The 23414-nt window shown below is 42.6% G+C and overlaps 1 protein-coding gene across 1 annotated transcript in view; it reads right to left on the bottom strand.

Moving 5' to 3' along the window:
* fam135b (family with sequence similarity 135 member B) overlaps positions 1-23414 on the bottom strand; it is a 392147-nt gene that overhangs the window by 186462 nt on the left and 182271 nt on the right. The window contains exon 4 of the mRNA XM_067978580.1: positions 867-1006. Coding sequence (XP_067834681.1) covers positions 867-1006 — 140 coding nt within the window. The remainder of the gene's footprint in view (positions 1-866; positions 1007-23414) is intronic.

The following is a 23414-nucleotide window of genomic DNA, read 5'->3' as shown; positions in this document are numbered from 1 at the left end:
TACTCCTTGTAGCAGTGAGTTCCACATTCTAACTACTCTCTGGGTAAAGAAGTTTCTCCTGAATTCCCTATTGGGTTTATTAGTGACTATCTTATATTTATGGCCCCTAGTTTTGGTCTCCCCCACAAGTGAAAATATCCTCTCTACGTCTACCCTATCAAACCCTTTCATAATCTTAAAGTCCTCTATTGGGTCGCCCTTTAGCCTTATCTTTTCTAGAGAAAAGACCCGAACCTGTTCTGTCTTTCCTGATTTGTTGTAACCTCTCAGTTCTGATACCCTCCTTATAACCTTGTAAATCTTTTTTGCACCTTCTCCAGTGCCTCTATATCCTTTTTATAGTATGGAGACCAGAACTGTGCACAAGTAAACTAATTTAAGCCAGTATACTGATGAAGATTGTCAATATAACATATATTGACTACTTCCTTTACACAGAACTTTCCTTCATTTATTTGATCTTTTTGCTCAGTACTTAACAGTTCATAAAACTGGCCAATTGTATTCTATCAATCTGGTTTTTATATGTGCATTTCTTTTCAGGTAACATTTAACATATGTTATTTTCCCAAAGTTTACAATAAGAGGGAGCAAATCAAACAAGACATTACAAATGTAGGTTTGCCATTTATTTGTGGAGACAATTATGGAGAGACTAGATTATAGAGTGAATTCAGCAATCTGATTCTTCCAGCAGAGAGCCATGCTCAATGGAAGCACAGGTCCGAAACAAGGCTACAACACAGTTGTGTTGAATATCTGACCCATGCACCTTTCAAATGCAACTCCCCACTCAGATCAATACATTCATCTTGCCTTTGCTGTGACTTTGCCCCAACAGCATAGTACTCAATAAAATAACTCACCCTTTCTCCATCCAACAAGAGATGAACTCTGAAAAGGCTGGGGTCATTCACCACGATCTCTTCATTTCTGTACAGGATCTGGAATATCCGGCTGTAAACTGTGTTGTCATGAATGAAGGGTTGACTGGGTCCAGAGTCATCTGTAAAAAAAAACAACTACTAAGTATACACAGAAATAAACACCTCTTCCTTCCAAAATTGCAGTGTAACACAATTCTGATTACCATAATTTTTTGAAATTACCAGGGCACCCTAATTTAAAGAGAATTCTTAGGAACAGGAAAAGGCCATAAGATACAACACGCCCAAACCTCTTTCCAGAGATCAGCATCCCTACCACTTTCTCACTATATTTCTCAATCCCTCCTTTCTCCAAAAACACCTCTTGTTCACCTTTTTTGTACTATCTGCTTCAGCGACTTTCCCCAAGCGTCGCTGTCACCATATCGATCTGTTCTTCCAGAAGCTCTCTACTACCTTCAACACTGTCAACAACTCCACTCACACTATTCCACCTCATGGTAATGCGCTCTTGTGGCCCCACTCCCAGATGTTCCAATGCAGTCATTGGATCTGCTCAAATGGCTTTTCTTCCTGTACCTACATTGTCATCTGCAATGTGCCCCTGGACTCTATCCTTGCTCAGTTCCTATTCAACCACCTTTGTTACCCCTTCTCAACATTATTAGCAAGAGCAGGGTTAGCTTCAACATGTAAGGTAAAGCCAACTCTACGGCCCGATATTTACGGGGAGGTGGGGAGGGGGCGAGGGTGCGGGGGTGGAGGGGAGGTCTAGCGGCCACAAAACCCAGACATGCGGGTTTCCCGGAGATCCTGCCGAATTTAAAGGCATGTCCTCATTCAAATTTTTCGACTACTTTTCCGGCCGGCAGCCGGTCACATTGAGAGACAGGCTGGCTGCGGCACCAAGCCCCAGTCGGGGACCGTAGAGGAGGGAGGAGGGAGAGATTGTGGATCAGAGGGACATCGGAGTGTGGGCAGGGAGGACAGTGGGGTGGGGGCAGGGAAGATAATTGCAGGCCATGGATAGGTTGGGGGAGGGGGAGCTGGGGAGCAGATCGAGGGCCATCCATAGATCAGATTCAGCCACAGCTGGAGAATTGTGTCCAATTCTAGGCACCACACTTTCGGAAGGATGCAAAGGCGAGGGTGCAGAAAAGATTTACTAGAATGTTTCCAGGGTTGAGGGACTTCAGTTACGTGGATAGACTGGAGAAGCGTAAAGCAGAGAAGGTTGAGAGGAGATTTGATAGAAGAGTTCAAAATCATGAAGGGTTTAGATAAAGTAAATAAAGAGAAACTGTTCCCATTGGCGAAAGGGTCGAGAACCAGAGGACATAGAGGTAACTGGCAAAAGAACCAAAGGCGACGAAAGGAAAAACTTTTTTATGCAGCAAGTAATTACGATCTGGAATGCGCTGCCTGAAAGGGTGGCGGAAGCAGATTCAATTGAGGCTTTCAAAAAGGATGTGGAAAAATACTTGAAGGGAAAAAAAATTGCAGGGCTATGGGGAAAGAGTGGGGAATGAGACTAACTGGGTTGCTCTTACAAAGAGCTAACACAGGTTTGATGGGCCGAAAGGCCTCCTTCTGTGCTGTAACAATCCTATGATTCTATGAATATTAGAGTTGGAAGTAGATGGTCCTTGCGACGGAGAGAATATGGGGTCAGAAACTCAGCTCAGAGTAAAACAGGACACCAAAGTTTCGAACAGTCTGTTTCACCCAGAGCAAGTGGCAAGGGAGAGGGATAGAGTCAGTGGCAAGGATACGGAGTTCGTGATGAAGGGACAAGGTTTAACTGGAGGAAATTACTGGAGTTCATCCAAAACTGGATATGAGACAAGCAATCTGACAACACAGAGGCAGTGGAGGGGTTGAGAGAGGAAGTGGAGAAGTAGAACTGCATGTCATCAGCATATATGTAGAAGCTGATGCCATTTTTGTGGATGATGTTGCCAAAGGGCAGCATTTAGATAAGGAAGATGTGGGGGCGAAGGGCAGATCTTTGGGGGACTTTCAAGGTGACGGTGTGGGGTGGGAAGAGAAGCCATTGCTACAATTGAGTAGGTAAGAGTGAACCAAGCAAGAAAAGTCTTGCTGAGCTGGACAACTGGACAACAGTGGACAGGCATTGGAGGAGGATGGTATGATCGACTGTCAAATGTTGCAGAAAGAATGAGGAGGGATAATGTACCATGATCACAGTCACAGAGAATGGCATTCATGACTTCAATTATGGTTGTTTCAGTGATGTGGGAGGGACAGAAAGCTGATAGGAGAGATTCAAACTGGGCACGGATCTGGGAAGCCACAACATGTTCAAGGATCTTGAGTAAAGGGAGGTTATAGTTGAGGCATTAGTTAACAAGGACAATGGGTTCGAGTGTGGGCTTTTTGAGGAGGGGAGGATAATGGTAGTTTTGAAAGGGAAGGGGAAAGTGCTAGAGGAGAGGTAATCATTTACAAATGTCAACTGGCATGGGGTCCAGGAAGGGAAGCTGAGTGGTTAGGAATTTTGTTTGAATGATGTTGAGGGATCTCATGGATGAGATGAACTTGGAGAGGTCATGGGGGAAATGGAAGGGAAACTAGAGAGAGAAGGGAGTTGACCATTAACTTCCCTAACTGTTCACACAGGCTGAACCTGGTGAGGTACTGCCACACATCCCACTGCCTATATTCCTGTGACTCTGAATTACTGCTTGCTCCCCATTCCAATATTAAAGACCAATCCTTCTGCCATTACACCCCTGCCCTCTGAAATTCTCTCCCTAATTCTCTCTCTTTCCATGCTGTAACAATTCTATGATTCTATGATCCTAAACCACTCTGCATTGTACTTCTCTCACTGCATTCAAAAGCCTCCTTGAAAACCTACTCCCTCGATCGTGCCTTTGATCCCCCTTCTCTCCTCCCTCTCACTCAAATTAGCTCATTTCTATCCTGATGTCCAGCTCTATCTATTGTAAAGCATTCAGACATTCTTTTACATGAAGAGCGCTATATAAATGTGACCACTTTAATGGTTACTTATTCCATAACTCTATTACTATTTTGGGTGGATCTGCCTGACTCACCTTGTAAATCCTACCTTCCGAATTTTAAACTTGCATCCCCTGGTATTTGAACTCCTCATCTTATTGAATAATTTACTTGGAATTTTGTGAATTGTCTTCATAATCTCAAAAACTTTAGTTAGATCATTACAGAGGCTCCTCTTTTGCAAAGATAACAAGCCCAACATCCTTAAATTAAATTCCCGATGCCCTAAGTCACTGCCATTGTTCACCTCTGTACCTTTTCATGGACGATAATATCCTTATGATAAGGTAATCAGAACTGCACACAGTACACCCAAGTGGGGTCTGACCAGCAGCTTATACAGTAACTCCACAAAATGCAGTGGATTTGAGTGATTGCGAGGTAGTAATCTCATCTGAGTTTAGCTGATTATCAACTATTCCAGCTTTGCGTTTTAGCTTATAATTCCATCTGATCTCCTTGATGAGATTCCTGATTAATAATCACTCACAGGATTGTTATTTAAATAATGGGAAAGTTTCTAGCATGTTTTGAATTTGTGATCATAAGGGTATGGTGATGTGACTCACTGTAATTCAAATTCGGTAGAGCGCAGAGCCACCTGTGATTCCTCATGTCATGAGATCTTGAGTTCAGTCACACCATCAGAAGAAGGACAAAGTAAAAATTTGATGTTACCCCAAAATGAAGGTGGGGGAAAATATTTTTGGAGAAGAAATATTGGTAAAAGTTGTCAGTCATCTTGAGGCAGTTGTCATGCACTTCCTGGCAGACTCAGAGTGGGGCTGGAAAAGGTGTACGGGTGCAGGATGCATACATGTTCATTCGAGTCCTATGATGCATGGCACAAAGAATAATTCACAAATGGATTTGGATGCAGTAGGTGCTTCAGCCCATTTGACAGCCCATCTTCTGGAATACCAACCCTACTGCCTTTCTAGTATAACCTATAATATCTACCTGTAAAGGCTGATAGGACCTCAACAGAACATTTAATCTGAAGGGTGGCACCTCCAATAATGCAGTACTCCCTTAAGTATTGCTCTGCGATTTCAGACTAGATCATGTGCTCAGGTCCTGGTGTGGGTCTTAAACTCTCAAAATTATAAGCCAAAAGCTTGAATGCTAACAACTGAACCAAGCTGACAAACTGTTTGCATTTGTGAGTGCCCATCTCAACCATGCCTTCATGGCAGCAGCTGAGCAAATGTACTTTCCCATTGAGAGAGATAAAAGTTGAAGGGAATGGGACCTCTAGGTTGAGCCTGCCCAACTCCCCATGGGAAATTATAAAGTAGCACTGGCAGAAGCCTGCCAATGGGCTTCGACTGGGGAAGACGTTTGACTAAGGGAGCTTAAAGAAGAAGAGAATTTTTTTTTAAAAATCTATCGCCGCCTCCACAAAAAATAAAAATGAATTCTCTGCACAAAACATTGTGTATAACTACTAAAACTTACTGACCAATTTGGTAAAGGATTTCTCTCTGCAAATAACAAACTATTCAGCAACCTCATATATTACTACATGCACTACAGTAGCACTATGGATTCAGTGAGATTGCTACATTCAAAGTGCTTTCTTCTTCTAGTTCTTGATGTAATTAACGATTGAACAATTCAATGGACTCTTACATTTTTACTTCTACAGTAGAATACAAAATGTAACCATGTTTCTTGCAAAGACCCAGGGAGTGAACAGACAATGGCAGCTGTGGAGCTAGTAGCCTACCAATAGATTTTGTTACAATTAGAAGTTTAAGGTATCTGCATTGTTAATATGTGCAAACGTGTTTTTATTTTCCATTTAAGACCAAAGGACTTAATTAATTGAACGTTTCCCTGTATCTCAAACATCAAATGATTCCAAACATCTGTACTCCAGATCAAGAGTGCTGGAACACAGGGAGACTGGGTGGGTAACCAGGTAATTACCATCATCTTTCTGCGTTTTGAACCTGGCCAATTGTTCCCCCTGCCCTGAAGGTGCTCGCTCATGTAATTCCATGAGTACTGGAAGCCCTCTAGTACCACGGCCAAGTGTAAGCCCCGACACTGAATGTCAATACATAATTCAATCTGGGTGAGGGAAGGGACATTCACAGCTGATACGTACACTTTCTATCAGGCTGTGCTAGAAAGCGACTTAGTTGATTCCCTCCAAGCCCAGGCAAATTCTAACACCCTTACCAACACTAACTGAAATCATCAACTCAGCACAAAGCAGAGATCAAGCTTGAGACCTTCCTGATCTGTAAGGCTCAGTACCACACTGGGCAATGGCATCAAGAGAGGCTGCAAATGATTTTCTGTTCAAATGCAAAATAAACATCAGTGCTCAATGGTCAACAGTAGTTACTGTTAGATTTATTGCCATATTCTTTTTTGTCTACAGGAAGATGAACTATTTGTTTAAAGGCAGTCTCTAATACAGCTTCCCACCCTGAAGGCCTATAAAAACTTATCAGGCTGCCACAGAACAAATTATTCCACAAACATATCTATTTGCAGATAAACAGATGAGCTTATTTTGAAGACAGTACTATCGTCTTCAGCTCAAGTCAAGGATATACAGATGTGGCAAAAGCTCAATAAAGCTGGTGCCCTATACTTTACAATATCACTAATACACGATAATGGGCTATTCCAGAATATATATTTTACTGTAGATATCATTCAAAATAACCATATCTCCCATAAAAATAAATTGACAAATAAAATTATTGACATGATACCGCTGAGATACGTGGCACAAAGTTATTGAATGTGGGCACATTTGGTATATTATATAATTCCGTATATATTCTATGACTAATCTCATGCTTTCCCTCCTCGCATTGTGTTGAAGCCAAAACTCATCACATAGATTCCTCCTTTAATCCTGTCTTTCCTAAACCGCAAAACTGTGGAATTCCTTACTACCTTCAGTCATTCCTTCCTACTACAATTTGCATTGGTTTTCCAAAGCCAGGCTGTGCATTATCTAATCACTACTTCCCGATATTCTCTATCAAACATTTAACATTGGTTGTGGCCTACTATATGGGTCTTCACTTAGGATTGTCAATTTAAAATCAACTGTCACAGGGAGGTTCCACAAATTGATGTTTCCAGAGTGGGCCAAAGGATGGATAGTACTTGTGTGTACCTCTGAGTGGCCCCATGATGGAGCAGCACAAGAGGACTGAAGCAGGTCAACCTCTGACCTCTCGAATGGGGATGGTGTCGAATATAGATAGAAACTGGAAGTGGGAGGAAAATAATAACATAGTTTAAAAATAAATTATATTTTGAGGATTGGGTACTTAATATTCCTGGCTACAGGTATTCAGGAAAGATAAGGAAGGAAAGAAAGGAGGGGGGGGGGTGGCAGTATTGATCAAAGAAACTATTATAGTACTGGAAAGGGATGATGTAGTTGAGGGGTCAAAGACAGAATCTATTTGGTTAGAATTTAAGGAACAATAGAGGAGCTATTTACTCTACTGGGTGTATACTATAGGCCACCAAATAGTGGGAAGGAGAGGAGCAGATTTGCAGGCACATTACAGAAAGATACAAGACCTATAGAGTAGTGATAACGAGAGACTTCAATTATTCCTATAGAGACTGCGATAGTAACAGTGTAAAGGGCAAAGAGGGGGAGGAATTCCTGAAATGTGTGCAAGAGAACTTTCTTGTACAGTGTGTTTCCAGCCCAATGAGGAAGGAAACGGTGCTGGATCTAGTTCTGGAGAATGAAGTGGGGCAAGTGGAGCATGTTTCAGTGATGGAGCATTTAGGGAACAGTGATCATGATATCATTAGGTTTAGAATAGTTATAGAAAAGAACAAGGAACAATCAAATGTGAAAATACTTAACTGAAAGAGGGCTAATTTCAGAAGACTAACACGGGACGCAACCAACAGAGTACCCTTCGTCGTCCAGTACTTCCCCGGAGCGGAGAAACTACGCCATGTTCTCCGCAGCCTTCAACATGTCATCAATGATGACGAACACCTCGCTATGGCCATCCCCACACCTCCACTACTCGCCTTTAAACAGCCACCCAACCTCAAACAAACCATCGTTCGCAGCAAATTACCCAGCCTTCAGGAGAACAGCGTCCACGACACCACACAACCCTGCCACGGTAACCTCTGCAAGACATGCCAGATCATCGACACAGATACCACCATCACACGAGAGGACACCACCCACCAGGTGCACGGTTCATACTCCTGTGACTCGGCCAACGTTGTCTACCTCATACGTTGCAGGAAAGGATGCCCCAGAGCATGGTACATTGGCGAGACCATGCAGACGCTGCGACAACGGATGAACGGACACCGCGCAACAATCGCCAAACAGGAGGGTTCTCTCCCTGTCGGGGAACACTTCAGCAGTCATGGACATTCAGCCACCGACCTTCGGGTAAGCATACTCCAAGGCGGCCTTCGAGACACACGACAACGCAAAATCGTCGAGCAGAAATTGATAGCCAAGTTCCGCACCCACGAGGACAGCCTCAACCGGGATCTTGGGTTCATGTCACACTACACGTAACCCCACCAGCGAACAAATGTTATCTGTTTTTAATATAACAGGTCATTGACTGTCTTCCTTATCTCTCTCTCTCTTTTTTTATTTTTGGGGGTTTGTATATTCGGTGGCCTTTTTAGGTGACACCTTTCTGTCTGCTCACTGTGATTGCCTTGGCAACGGGCAGTAATCACCAGGCATTGTTCTGTGATTTTAAAATGCGAAGGATTCGAAAATGTTATTTCCACACCACCTGAGGAAGGAGGAAGCCTCCGAAAGCTTGTGGGATTAAAAATAAAATTGTTGGACTATAACTTGGTGTTGTAAAATTGTTTACTAATTTCAGTAAGTTAAAGAGGGATCTTGCCCAGGTGGATTGGAATCAAAAATTGTTAGGCCAAACAGTAATTGAATAATAGGAGGCCTTCAAGGAGGAGATGGTACGGGTACAGAGTAGACACATTCCCACGAGGGGGAAAGGAAGGGAATCCAAAGCTAGAGCTCCCTGGATGAGTAAAGATATTGAGATTAAAGTGAATCAGAAAAAGGAGGCTAATGACAAATGTAAGGTTCATAATACAGTAGAGAACCAAGCTGAATATAGAGTTATCCACTCCAGATGGGATGCATCCTAAGTTACTGAGGGAAGTAAGGGTGGAAATTGCAGAGGCTCTGGCCAATCCTCCTTAGATATGGGGATGGTGCTAGAGGACAGGAGGATTACAAACGTTATACCCCTGTTCAAAAAAGGGGAGAGTGCTAAACCTGGCAATTACAGGCCAGTCAGCCTAACTTCGATGGTGGGGAAATTTTTAGAGACAACAATCCGGGACAAAATGAATTGGCACTTGGAAAAGTATGGGCTAATAAATGAAAATCAGCATGGATTTATTAAAGGAAAATCATGTTTGGTTAACTTGATTGCATTCTTTGATGACGTAACAGAGAGGGTTGATGAGGGTAGTGCGGTTGATGTTGTGTATATGGACTTGCAAAAGGCATTTGATAAAGAACCACATAACAAACTTGTAAGCAAAATTAAAACCCATGCCATTAAAGGGACATTGGCAGTGTGGATACAAAATTGGCTAAGGGACAGAAAGCAGAGAGTAGTGGTGAATGGTTGTTTCTCAGACTGGAGGGATGTGTACAGTCGTGTTCCCCAGGGGTCAGTATTAAGACCACTGTTCTTTTTGAAAGCAAGGAAGTCATGATGAACCTTTATAAAACACTGGTTCAGCCACAACTGGAGTACTGTGTCCAGTTCTGGGCACCGCACTTTAGAAAGGATGTCAAGATCTTACAGAGGGTGCAGAAGAGATTTACTAGAAATGGTACCAGGGATGAGGGACTTCAATTATGTGGAGAGACTGGACAAGCTGGGATTGTTCTCCTTAGAACAGAGAAAGTTAAGGGGCGATTTGATAGAGGTATTCAAAATCATGAATGGTTTTGATAGATTAAATAAGGAGAAACTGTTTCCAGTGGCAGAAGGGTCAGTAGCCAGAGGGACAGATTCAATAGTATCTTTCAAAAGGGAATTAGATAAATATTTGAAGGGAAAAAATTTACAGGGCTATGGGGAAAAAGCAGGGGAATGGGACTAATTAGATAGCTTTTTCAAAGAGCTGGCACAGGCACAGTGGGCCGATTGGCCTCCTTCTCTGCTGTACCTACTATGATATTCTTATTAAAAATACTCAAACTCCAATCTGTCATAAACTTTGTGGCATTTTACAAGGTCTCACATTAATCTGCCTTGAGCCAGCTGTTATAAGAGAAATACCATGATGTGATTGAGATTTCTCACGATAAACATGAATTTCATGTAGGATCCAGCACTGCAGTTATGATCACCCTGAAACCATGGAAATGCAAAAAGATTCAACCACATATGAATCATGTCAACAAATCCTCATCTTATTTTGTTTGTTTCTTTTTTGTTTGATGCTGGGGTAGACTGTTCAAACATGAAGAGCATCACAGCAAAGCTGAGCCTGATGCTGTGCAAGCATGACGTCCAAACAAACACACATTTTCTAGCAAGGGTCACTTATTTTGCACCATTATATTCTAGCTTCAACACTGGCTTATGTTTATCTCTCTAACCTAATGCCCAGCACCATATGTATATCACAACTGCAGCCGTTTCAGGTTCACAGAAGTGAATGAATTTTCCAACTGATCTATCAGGAGCAAAGAAGATGTATTTTTGAATCGTCAACTGGGACTAAACATCCATCAACAAAAAAAGATCACACATGGAATTGTGCCCCTGTATGAGTCCGCACCTTCAGGAGACTAAGGGAGAAAAGCTGCAGGGAAATAATAACATTTTGACTGACTTTTAGTTCAACCAATGAAACAAAAATGTAAAAGTGTTCTGCCATTTTTGTTGAGCAACACATCAAGCAGTTTAATGAAAGAAAATTCAGGGTTTTGTCACTGTGATGAGTTAGACATTAAAATTCTTCTCTCCTTATTTCAGTGGAGGTGTTAACCCATAACTAATAAGTGGAGAGAGGAATTTTAGACAAATGTGTTTGTTTAAATGTTTGTATGCTAGGATCCTATGGTATAATTTCAGTGCCTGTGTTTCTATGATTCTTGTTCTAAATTCTCTTTCTTTAGATCTTCCCAACTGTGTACCAACCATTCCTGGCCTGGAGGTTGGGTGATCTCCTGCCAAGCCTCTGCTAACACTACTGTTAATCCATCTGCTAGATGATACTCAAGAGTAGCTCTCATAATTCACACTCTGATTCGCCTTTCCCTCTTGCCTTGTAGGGAAACTTCTGGTCTCTGCTTGGTACCTTCCCCTGAAGGTACATCTAGCAATGGGAACTCAACGTGTGGCAAATTGCAGCTACAAATGCTTTTATGCCAAATGCACCTTCATGCCATACATCTGTGAAAGAAGCCTGGATGTACTATAAACAGACCAAAAATTCAATCCTGGATTAGCTGAGCTCAGTCAGGGAAGTAACTGTGGCATTATAATTAGCATTAGTATCTCTGTGTCAGCAAGGGGAAAGTTAGCTAGAGTTCCTCTTGCAGTGACCCTGATTGGAACCATGTTTGTTAGGATAACACCAAGCCAACACACACCGTCTAGACTGACACGTGATAAGTGGCAGCTTGAGCAAGGTACTGAAGGCTGCCTGCAACTTTAGAAATGTACACCATCTACAAACAAGAGCTACAGGAGCGGATGAAAGAAAACTCTCTGTGTGTGTGTGTGTGTGTGTGTGTGTGTGTGTGTGGACGCGCGGGGGGGAGGTGAGGGGTGATGAGGGATTGTATAAAAACAGTGTCCATAAAATCTGTAGCATTTCAAAGGCGAGAATTTGCCTTTGAAATCTGATCCTAAAAGAGTAAGTTCTTGGCTCCACGTTGACAGTGATCTTGAATTTATTTTTGCTGCACTACTTCATCAGAATGGAAATTATCATTCTATTTCCTCCATCAAGCTTTTAAATTGATATTGTTGGAATCTGCTTCTGTCTGATCTATTTCAAAGCAACCCATCCATAACTTATCAATTTTACAAAAGTACCAATACTTTTGAGGGTTGGATAGGGGTTTAGTGATCCACTTGTATTTTTTTTATATGAAAGACATGCATAAAAATGATGAACATTCAACATATTTACAGTGAATCTTTAGTAGATGGGTTGGGGCAGGATACCAAAAAGGTTGGCTAAGTGACACATTTTCTGAAGATTTTTTTAGCAACCTTTGATTCCTGAAAAAGAAATTATAAACCTGGACAAGCCAGTTTAAATGTGTGTTAATCAACCCTACTTTTGTAGAGGCTGCAGACTTCATCATAAACCCTAGTGACTGGAGGTTAGAGGTGAGAGGCAAGGAACAAATGAGCTTCAGCTGGAGAAAAATGAACTGGCACAACAGCACAGGTCTTGAGCTTTATGAGACATAGGAGTAAGTCACTTGCATGATCACTAATCTGCAGGTTTGCATTTTCATTTTTATATGTGATTTCCCCAGAACTTAGCAAGTTAGACTTGGTTCCAACAATGTATGGAGAAAGTAGAATGAAGAACGAAATAAAAATGATAAATGGTCATTACCTATCCCTAAAGGAACCCCACCTGTAAAACAAACTTTCCATACTAGTCTAGTTGGTGCAAAATACTTCATGCTCTTTTTTAAACTTGAAATTTGTGCTCTTCAAGAAATGTTATTGTTTGTGAACGGAACACCCATTTCAGGCATGCAGTGTAGGTATCAAGCACTCCTAGGTCAGAGACAGTATAGTCAGATGGTGAGTAAAACTCCCTTTACCTTGCACCGAACATCGACCTCATTCTCAAATTGCCCAACCTCAGAACAGCAGCTGCTATGGTACCAGTACCATTTTTGTTCTATTTTCCACAACTTCTGGTGGCCTCGAATGCAATTGGTCCGTAATTTAGGTCTGTTTTATCCTGTGGCCCCAAGCTCGTTAGGAGTTGGATTGAGATTGTTAAACACATTACTTTTTTTGTTTGATGCTCTTGTTTATTTTAAATTGCTCCATCAGGTAGCAGCGACAGACCTGTAACCAACCAGTGTTTCACCCGAGTGTTATATAGCTCAAGATGGTCTTTCCAGACACAACCCAAGATTAGCACAAAACCTATCATTGTACTGTTGACTGTTTGCTCAAGGTTCATGAGAATGCAAAATATTATACACTGTCCAAATGCTTTACCAAAATCCTGGTACCAGTACTAATCATCTGCAACTTTTACAATGTAAATCAAAACAATGGGTAAAGACACACTCTGTTTTGTATTGAGCCTGCGGTCCAGAAGATCCCAGGTTCAATTTCCAAACTGTGCTGAATCAGCTTATTCTCAGCTGCAGCTACAGTTGTGATACTACACTTGGTCATGGGTGTTGGGCTAGAGAGATAAACATCAGCCAGTTTTGAAGCTCTTGATCACGATTCAGTGACCCTTGCTAGAAAGCGCGTGTGCGTGTGGAGGTCGTGCGTGCACAGCATCAGGTTCAACTATGCTGTGATGCTCTCCAACACCAACACTCACTATCTAGGCTCTTTGGCAAGGTACCAGAGGGTGACCATCAACAGGAATGGGTGGTGGAAGGTCTATTGTGTGCAGTTTTGGTCTCCTTATCTGAGGAAGGATGTCCTTGCCATGGATGGAGTGCAACAAAGGTTTACTAGATTGATTACTGGGAAGGCAGGACTGACGTATGAGGAGAGATTGGGTCAACTAGACCTATATTCACTAGAGTTTAGAAGAATGAGAGGTGATCTCATCAAAACATATAAAATTCTAACAGGACTAGACAGACTAGATGCAGGGAGGATGTTCCCGATGGATGGGGAATCCATAACCAGGGGTCACTGTCTCAGGATATGGGGTATGCCATTTAGAACCGAGATGAAGAGAAATTTCTTCACTCGGAGGGTGGTGAACCTGTGGAATTCTCTACCACAGAAGGCAGTGGAGGCCAAGTTATTAAATATATTCAAGAAGGAGACAGATATATTTCTTAATGCTAAAGCGATCAAGGGATATGGGGAAAAAGCAGGAACAGGGTACTAAGTTAGACGATCAGCCATGATCATTTTGAATGGCGGAGCAGGGCCGAATGGCCTACTCTTGCTCCTATTTTCTATGATTCTATGATTCAATAGTAACTTTCAAAAAGGAATTGGATATATACTTGAAAAGGGAAAATTTGCAGGGCTAAGGGGAAAGAGCAGGGGAATGGGACTAATTGGATAGCTCTTTCAAAGAATCGGCACAGGCACAAATTGATTCTATGAACTTCAGAATTATAATTTGGCAAAAGTGGCACCTTCAAGACAAGAGAGGAGGGGGACTGGCTCCCCCGAAGGGGCACAGGATTCTTTGGGATTCTCACAATAAAAGGGGGTGCCGATAATACAGCGCTATGGAACCTTTCACATATGGCCAGTCCCCCTCAGAACAGGAGGGAGAAAATTGGAACAGGGGAAAGTGGTTATAGTTTTTTAAAATTCTGATGCAACAATGTTCAAGATTTAATAGTGCAGATTAAAATGCAGTTGAATCATGCAATGCCACTGACAGTGACCAGAAACTTAACTGGACCAGTCACTTAAGTGCCATGGCTATTAAAACAGGTCAGATGCTGGGTGAGTGGCTCATCTCCTGACTATCAAAGCCTCTCCACCACCTACAAGGCATGAGTCAGGAGTGTGATGGAATACTCTCCAATTGCTTGGATGGTGCAGCTGCTACAACACTTAAGAAGCTTAACACCATCCAGGGCAAAGCAGTCTGTTTACTAGCTTAAACATCCACTCCCTGCACCACCAGCATATCACAGCTGCAGTGTGAGCCTATCTATAGAATGCACTGCAGCAACTCGCCATGGCTACTTTGGCACAAGGGCAGCAGGTGCATGGGAACACCCTCACCTCCAAGTACCCCTCCAAGTCACACACCATTCTGAATCGCTCATATATCGACGTTCCTTCATTGTTGCTGGCTCAAAGTCCTGGAACTCTCTACCTAACAGCATTGTGGGAGTACCTTCACCACACGGACTGCAGCGGTTCAAGAATCTTCTCAAGGGCAACTACGAATGGGCAATAAATGCCGGACTTGCGAGCGACGCCCACATCTTGATAATTAATAATAAAAAGAACCGGCTGAATTTTCTGATGCAGTCACAATGTACAGCATGTCTGCACCACAGTGATCACAAGATGAAATTGGATTTCCATGAGTACAGTGCTGTTAATTTAATTAATGTTTGCCTTTAGTGACTCCTGATGGCATTAGAAATTTATGGCTGGATGAGCTCACAGACACAAGGTATGACCTTACATAATATCACCCGTGATGTGAAGGTGAAATAAGGTGATTTCTAGTCCGCATTTTCATTAATATAGATATTATACAGCACAGTTAATGAGGTGCACTTAAAAGTACTTTAGAATATTATAATAATATAATATTTTAAAATTTCACTCGATGTCAATGCTTGAAGCAACATCGCTAGAATTATGTATGAGTCTGCTTTAGCACCAAATAATTGCTTCTCCTTTGATCTGATATTTGATGCCTTTCGATGTTTATGCTGCTAAATTCAAGAGTAACAACCAATCCAGAATGGTCACACATAGAATCATAGAATGGTTACATCACAGAAGGAGACATTCGACCCATCGAGCCCGTGTCGGCTATTTGTAAGAGCAATCCAGTTAGTCCCATTCCCCCGCTCTGTAGCACCACAAATTTGTTCCCTTTAAGTATTTATCCAATTCCTTTTTGAAAGCAATGACTGAATCTACTTCCACCACCCTTTCAGGCAGCGCATTCCAGATCATAACTACTCGCTGCATAAAAAAAAATCCTGTAATATACAGATAGTCAAGCTGGGGTCTTGGGGCCCAAAGTGCAAAGTCATCAGATTTGTGACAGCCTGGGGCTGGAAATACCACCTGAGAGCGCAGCATCTCGCTAATTTTCTTTTCTATATTTTTTTCTGTATTTGTTGATTTATTCTATTCTGCTGCTATACACTAATAAATAACATTTCTTGCAATGACAGAACAGGTTTCCTTTGGGTAGTGACAACCATTTCACAACTCAGATGTTGGGTTTCAATATTTGACGGTGGACCCTGGATGTCTGTTGTTGTTTGCAGTTGTGAAGCTCTCTATGGCTAATAGCAAAGCAACATTCACCTTCTAGGCTTGGGCATGAAGAGTGGTAGCTATGAAGAGTGTTTTTATACAACCATCTGGATTGGAACAAAGGAACAGGAGTTGGCCATTCAGCCCTTTCAGTTAGATCACGGCTGATCTGTACCTCAACTCCATTTACTCGCCTTTGCTCCATAACCCGATACCGTCACCCAACAAAAATCTATTGATTTCAGTGTTGAAAATTTTGATTGAACCAGCATCCACAGCCTATTGGGGAGCGAGTTCCAAGGTTTCTACTACCCTTTACATAAAAGTGCTTCCTTTTTTCCCTCCTAAATGGCCTCGCTGTAAATTTAAGACTATGCCCTCTTGTTCTGGATGTCCACACCAGAGGAAATAATTTCTCTGTATCGACCCTGTCAAATCACCATATAATTTTAAACACCTCAATTACATCAGCACTCTAAACTCAAGGGAGAACAATCCAAGTTGTCCAAAATTTCAACTGTTAATATAAAAGGCAACTTATTTTTCCCAGTTTTCTCACCTTTTCTCATTTCCACTTCTAATGTTTTTTCCTATTAGGCAGGTATCTGACATACATGTTAACACAACACTATGTTTAAAAGTCACACAGTAAACAACTTGCATTTACATAGCGCCTTTCACAATCTCAGGACGTCCCAAAACACTTCATTGACGACAGAAGACAGAGGGTGGTTGTAGAGGGTTGTTTTTCAAACTGGAGGCCTGTGACCAGCGGTGTGCCTCAGGGATCGGTGCTGGGTCCGCTGTTATTTGTTATTTATATTAATGATTTGGATGAGAATTTAGGAGGCATGGTTAGTAAGTTTGCAGATGACACCAAGATTGGTGGCATTGTGGACAGTGAAGAAGGTTATCTAGGATTGCAACGGGATCTTGATAAATTGGGCCAGTGGGCCGATGAATGGCAGATGGAGTTTAATTTAGATAAATGTGAGGTGATGCATTTTGGTAGATCGAATCAGGCCAGGACCTACTCCGTTAATGGTAGGGCGTTGGGGAGAGTTATAGAACAAAGAGATCTAGGAGTACAGGTTCATAGCTCCTTGAAAGTGGAGTCACAGGTGGATAGGGTGGTGAAGAAGGCATTCAGCATGCTTGGTTTCATTGGTCAGAACATTGAATACAGGAGTTGGGATGTCTTGTTGAAGTTGTACAAGACATTAGTAAGGCCACACTTGGAATACTGTGTACAGTTCTGGTCACCCTATTATAGAAAGGATATTATTAAACTAGAAAGAGTGCAGAAAAGATTTACTAGGATGCTACCGGGACTTGATGGTTTGACTTATAGGGAGAGGTTAGATAGACTGGGACTTTTTTCCCTGGAGAGTAGGAGGTTAAGGGGTGATCTTATAGAAGTCTATAAAATAATGAGGGGCATAGATAAGGTAGATAGTCAAAATCTTTTCCCAAAGGTAGGGGAGTCTATAACGAGGGGACATAGATTTAAGGTGAGAGGGGAGAGAAACAAAAGGATCCAGAGGGGCAATTTTTTCACTCAAAGGGTGGTGAGTGTCTGGAACGAGCTGCCAGAGGCAGTAGTAGAGGCGGGTACAATTTTGTCTTTTAAAAAGCATTTGGACAGTTACATGGGTAAGATGGGTATAGAGGGATATGGGCCAAGTGCAGGCAATTGGGACTAGCTTAGTGGTATAAACTGGGCGACATGGACATGTTGGGCCGAAGGGCCTGTTTCCATGTTGTAAACTTCTATGATTCTATGATTCACAGCCATGAAGTACTTTTGAAGTGTAGTCACTGTTGTCATGTTCCTTGCAAAAGGCTGTTCTATGAACATCAGACCCTCTGCCAGCTGCTCCTTCCCTAAAGACACCCTCTACGACTTAACTCAAGTAACTATTATCCAGATGTGAGCATGTACAACAAGTGTTCATAGTGTATTTTACTATGGGGGCGGGGGAGGGCAAAACAGCCAAGCCCAATCCTATACTCAACTGATACACTTCCGAATAGGAGTCACTGGAGAGTGATCAGAAACAGGAAATCTGGCTGATTTATTCTTTCCAATTGAACCCAAAACAGCATGTAACAGCACAAAGCATGGGTAGAATCTGGGACTTTTCTGGACTATTTGACTCAACACCAAACTAGAGGTACATTCAACAACTGAGCCACTAGGAAGCTTGAGGGTCATGTGTTTATTTTCCAGTCTTTTTACATTATCTCTCCCTGTGGTAAAAATTAGCAGGTCAAGATTAAAGTGTCTTATAACTTCAACCAGAAGAAACTTGCATTTATATAGCACCTTACCATATCTCAAAACATTTCACATATAATGAATCACTTTGAAGTGTAGCCACTTGCTATGTAGGTGAACACAGCAGCCACTGTACACACTTCAAGATCCCCAAAAACAGCAATGAGGTGAATCACCAGTTAAACTGTTATTGGTATAGTGTTGGTTAATGGAGGAATATTGGTCAGGACAACAGGCCTCATTTTAATGTCTCATTCGAAGGACAGCACCTCTGACAATGAAGTACTGCCTCAGTACTGCACAAGCTTCAGCCTAGATTATGCACTAAAGTCCTGGAGTGGGATTTGAATCCATAACCTTCTCACATTGTTGCCCATTGTTCCCAAATTACATTATTTGAAGGGTGAGCAACAGCAATAGAGGCTGAAGAAAAGCACAGCAGAGTAACACTACCTGATTCAAAGCACTTGGCGGAAGAGTTTATTTGTGAGTAAAACAGTAGGAATGGAACAATTTAGAAATGGGCCACTGTTTCAAATCAGTACATCTGGATCAGACATTTTTCTATTTTCCTACAAAACACTATAAATATTTTATTATTTTCTAACGAAGGATTAACATAAGATTTCTTTGTGCATTCGTAGTTAACAGTAGAAAATCTAGCCAATATCTTTCATGGAAGTTACCAGCAGTAAAGTACAATTCTTCCTACATGTCCTTAAAGGGAATTCTGTAAAAGTTTCACTATTACTGGTAAATGCTTATTGATATAACATTTCATTGGGGTTTGTGTTTTCCTCTATATTAAAAAATAAAATTTTCAACTCCCTTGATGTTCTAGCAGTTTCGAGGATCATCTGATATACTAGAACTCAGGTTGGATCTTCATAGGAACCTAATAACAGGAGGAGGCCATTCAGACCATCGAGCCTGTTCCACCGTTCAATCAGATCTTTATCTTAACTCCATCGACCCGCCTTGGTTCCGTAACCCTTAATACCCTTGCCTAACAAAAATCTACCAATCTCAGTTTTGCCATTTTCAATTGACCCCCAGCCTCAACAGCTTTTGGGGGAGAAAGTTCCAGATTTTCACTACTCTTTGTGTGAAGAAGTGCTTCCTGACATCACCCCTGAATGGCCTAGCTCTAATTTTAAATTGACCTTAAACAGTTGAAGCAATATGCAATAACCCTTCAACTCCCACACGTACCGAACTCTCAGCACACTGTTGTCCTCACGGTGTGAGGACAACAGTGTGCTGAGAGTTCGGTACGTGTGGGAGTTGAAGGGTTAATCTCTTTAAGGGTTAATCTCTTTAAATCTAGTGCATATTGCTTCAACTGTTTAAGGTCAATTTAAAAGTTTAAATTTCTAAGTTTCTGTCTGGCTTCAGCAGAGAGCTGCTGTAGCAAGTTAATTGGTTAGCTAGATTCAATTGGTCCCTGAAGGTGGGGCAGGCCTGACTCATCTGAGTCTCAACTGTAGAAATACAGGGGCCTGTCAGTGCGGACAGCACGGTGTGAGGACAACAGTGTGCTGAGAGTTCGGTACGTGTGGGAGTTGAAGGGTTAATCTCTTTAAATCTAGTGCATATTGCTTCAACTGTTTAAGGTCAATTTAAAAGTTTAAATTTCTAAGTTTCTGTCTGGCTTCAGCAGAGAGCTGCTGTAGCAAGTTAATTGGTTAGCTAGATTCAATTGGTCCCTAAAGGTGGGGCAGGCCTGACTCATCTGAGTCTCAACTGTAGAAATACAGGGGCCTGTCAGTGCGGACAGCACGGTGTGAGGACAACACAGTGTGCTGAGAGTTCGGTACGTGTGGGAGTTGGGGGAAGGAGGTGCTGCTTTGCCTTGCTTTTCCTGCAGAGCGGTAGTGGACCTGAGAGCGGTGAGCGGCGGTAAAGAGCGAGACCAGAGCGGGGATAAAAACAGTGCGGAGAGAGCGAGAGTTCAGTCGGTGAGCAGCGGGAGAGAGCGAGACCAGAGCGGGGATATAAACAGCGCGGAGAGAGCGAGAGTTCAGTCGGTGAGCGGCGGGAGAGAGCGAGACCAGAGCGGGGATATAAACAGCGCGGAGAGAGCGAGAGTTCAGTCGGTGAGCGGCGGGAGAGAGCGAGACCAGAGCGGGGATATAAACAGCGCGGAGAGAGCGAGACCAGAGCTTACTCTGAGAGCGAGACTCTGAGACCAGCGGCAGAGTTCAGGGTGACGTCACCAGTCAGAAAGTGACGCGGCACAGGGGAGGCAGCTGATTGGTGAGTAGGTTCAGGTGAGTATTTCTACCATTTTACTGTAAGTAAAGTAATAAGAAAGGGAAGATCTGCAGGTTTTATAGCAGATAGTGTTTTTTTTAAGTGAACCTAGGTCCCTAGTATAGTTAACATTTTCTAATTTCAACATAATTTAAAAGGGGTAACTAAGCTAAGGCAAGTCATGGCAGCAGACCTCGCACCCGTGATATGCTCCTCCTGCAAGATGTGGGAAGTCATGGACACTACCAGTGTCCCTGCCGACCATGTGTGCGGGAAGTGTGTCCACCTGCAGCTACTGACCGATCGTATCTCGGAGCTGGAGCTGCGGGTGGACTCACTGTGGAGCATTCGCGATGCAGAGAAACTCGTGGATAGCACGTTTAGCGAGTTGGTCACACCGCAGGTAAAGGGTATACAGGCAGGAAGTGAATGGGTGACCACCAGGAAGAGTAAGAGATGCAGGCAGGTAGTGCAGGGGTCCCCTGTGGCCATCCCCCTCTCAAACAGATATGCCACTTTGGATGCTGTTGGGGGGGATGACTTATCAGGGGAAGGCAGCAGCAGCCAACTTCCTGGCACCACGGGTAGCTCTGCTGCACAGGCTGGGAGGAAAAAGAGTGGCAGAGCTATAGTGATAGGGGACTCAATTGTAAGGGGAATAGACAGGCGTTTCTGCGGCCGCAACCGAGACTCCAGGATGGTGTGTTGCCTCCCTGGTGCAAGGATCAAGGATGTCTCGGAGCGGCTACAGAACATTTTGGAGGGGGAGGGCGAACAGCCAGCTGTCGTGGTGCACATAGGCACCAACGATATAGGTAAAAAAGGGGATGAGGTCCTAAAAGCAGAATATAGGGAGTTAGGAGGTAAATTAAAAAATAGGACCTCAAAGGTAGTAATCTCAGGATTGCTGCCAGTGCCACGTGCTAGTCAGAGTAGAAATAGGAGGATATTTCAAATGAATACGTGGCTAGAGGAATGGTGCAAGGGGGAGGGATTCAAATTCCTGGGACACTGGAAACGGTTCTGGGGGAGGTGGGACCAGTACAAACCGGATGGTCTGCACCTGGGCAGGGCCGGGACTGCTGTCCTAGGAGGAGTGTTTGCTAGTGCTGTTGGGGAGGGTTTAAACTAAAGTGGCAGGGGGTTGGGAACCTGAGCAGGGAGAGAGAGGAAAGCGTAACAGGAAGGGACAGAAGGTATGGAGTAATAGGTAAAGTGTTAAAAAAGGAAAAAGCAGGAACTAAGCGTCACAAAACAGATTTGAAAGTTCTTTATCTGAATGCACGTAGCATTCGTAATAAAATGGACGAGTTAACGGCACAAATAACTACGTATGGGTATGATCTTGTGGCCATTACAGAAACATGGCTGCAGGGTGACAACGACTGGGAATTAAATATGCCAGGGTATTTAACAATCAGGAAGGACAGGCAGGAAGGAAGGGGAGGTGGGGTGGCTATGTTAATAAAGGAAGGAATCACTGTAATACAGAGAAATGATATTGGGACAAAGCATCAAGATAATGAAACAGTTTGGGTGGAGATAAGGAATAATAAGGGAAAAAAAACATTAGTGGGCGTAGTATATAGGCCTCCTAATAGTTGCAACTCTGCTGGAAGAAGTATTAATCAGGAGATAGTCGGGGCATGTAATAAGGGAACAGCCATAATTATGGGGGATTTTAATTATCATATTAACTGGACAAATCAAATTGGGCAGAGCAGCCTTGAGGACGAGTTCATTGAGTGCATCAGGGATGGATTTCTTGAGCAGTATGTAACTGATCCTACAAGGGGGCAGGCAACCTTGGACCTGGTCCTGTGTAATGAGTCAGGATTAATTAATAATGTCCTAGTTAAGGATCCCCTTGGAACGAGCGACCACAACATGGTTGAATTCCATATCCAATTAGAGGGTGAGAAGGTTGATTCTCAAACAAGCGTACTGAGCTTGAATAAAGGAGACTATGATGGTATGAGAGCGGAATTGATTAAAGTGGACTGGGAAAATAGATTAAAGGGTAAGACGGTACATGAGCAGTGGTGTTCATTTAGGGAGTTATTTTACAACTTTCAAAATAAATATATTCCACTGAGGAAAAAAGGGTGTAAAAGAAATGACAGCCATCCGTGGCTAAGTAAAGAAATCAAGGATAGTATCCGACTAAAAACAAGGACTTATAAGGTAGCCAAACTTAGTGGGAGGATAGAAGATTGGGAATTCTTCAAAAGACAGCAAAAAGTAACTAAAGGATTGATTAAGAAAGGGAAGTTAGATTATGAAAAGAAATTAGCAAAAAATATAAAAACAGATAGCAAGAGTTTCTATAGTTATATAAAAAGAAAAAGGGTGGCTAAGGCAAACATAGGTCCCTTAGAGGATGAGACCGGGAAATTAATGGTGGGAAACATGGAGATGGCAAAAATGCTGAACAAATATTTTGTTTCAGTCTTTACAGTAGAGGACACTAAGAATATCCCAACACTGGACAAACAGGGGACTCTCGGGGGGGAGGAGCTAAATACGATTAAAATCACTCAGGAGATGGTACTCAGTAAAATAATGGGACTCAAGGCGGATAAATCCCCTGGACCTGATGGCTTCCATCCTAGGGTCTTGAGGGAAGTGGCAGTAGGGATTGTGGATGCTTTGGTGATAGTTTTCCAAAATTCCCTGGACTCAGGAGAGGTCCCGGCAGATTGGAAAACTGCTAATGTAACACCGTTATTTAAAAAGGGTAGTAGGCAGAAGGCTGGAAATTATAGGCCAGTT

Source organism: Heptranchias perlo, chromosome 3 (assembly GCF_035084215.1).
Source record: "Heptranchias perlo isolate sHepPer1 chromosome 3, sHepPer1.hap1, whole genome shotgun sequence".
NCBI classification, from domain to species: domain Eukaryota; kingdom Metazoa; phylum Chordata; class Chondrichthyes; order Hexanchiformes; family Hexanchidae; genus Heptranchias; species Heptranchias perlo.
The sequence above is the reverse complement of the archived record's forward strand: the minus strand, read 5'-3'. Positions and strand labels throughout refer to the sequence as shown.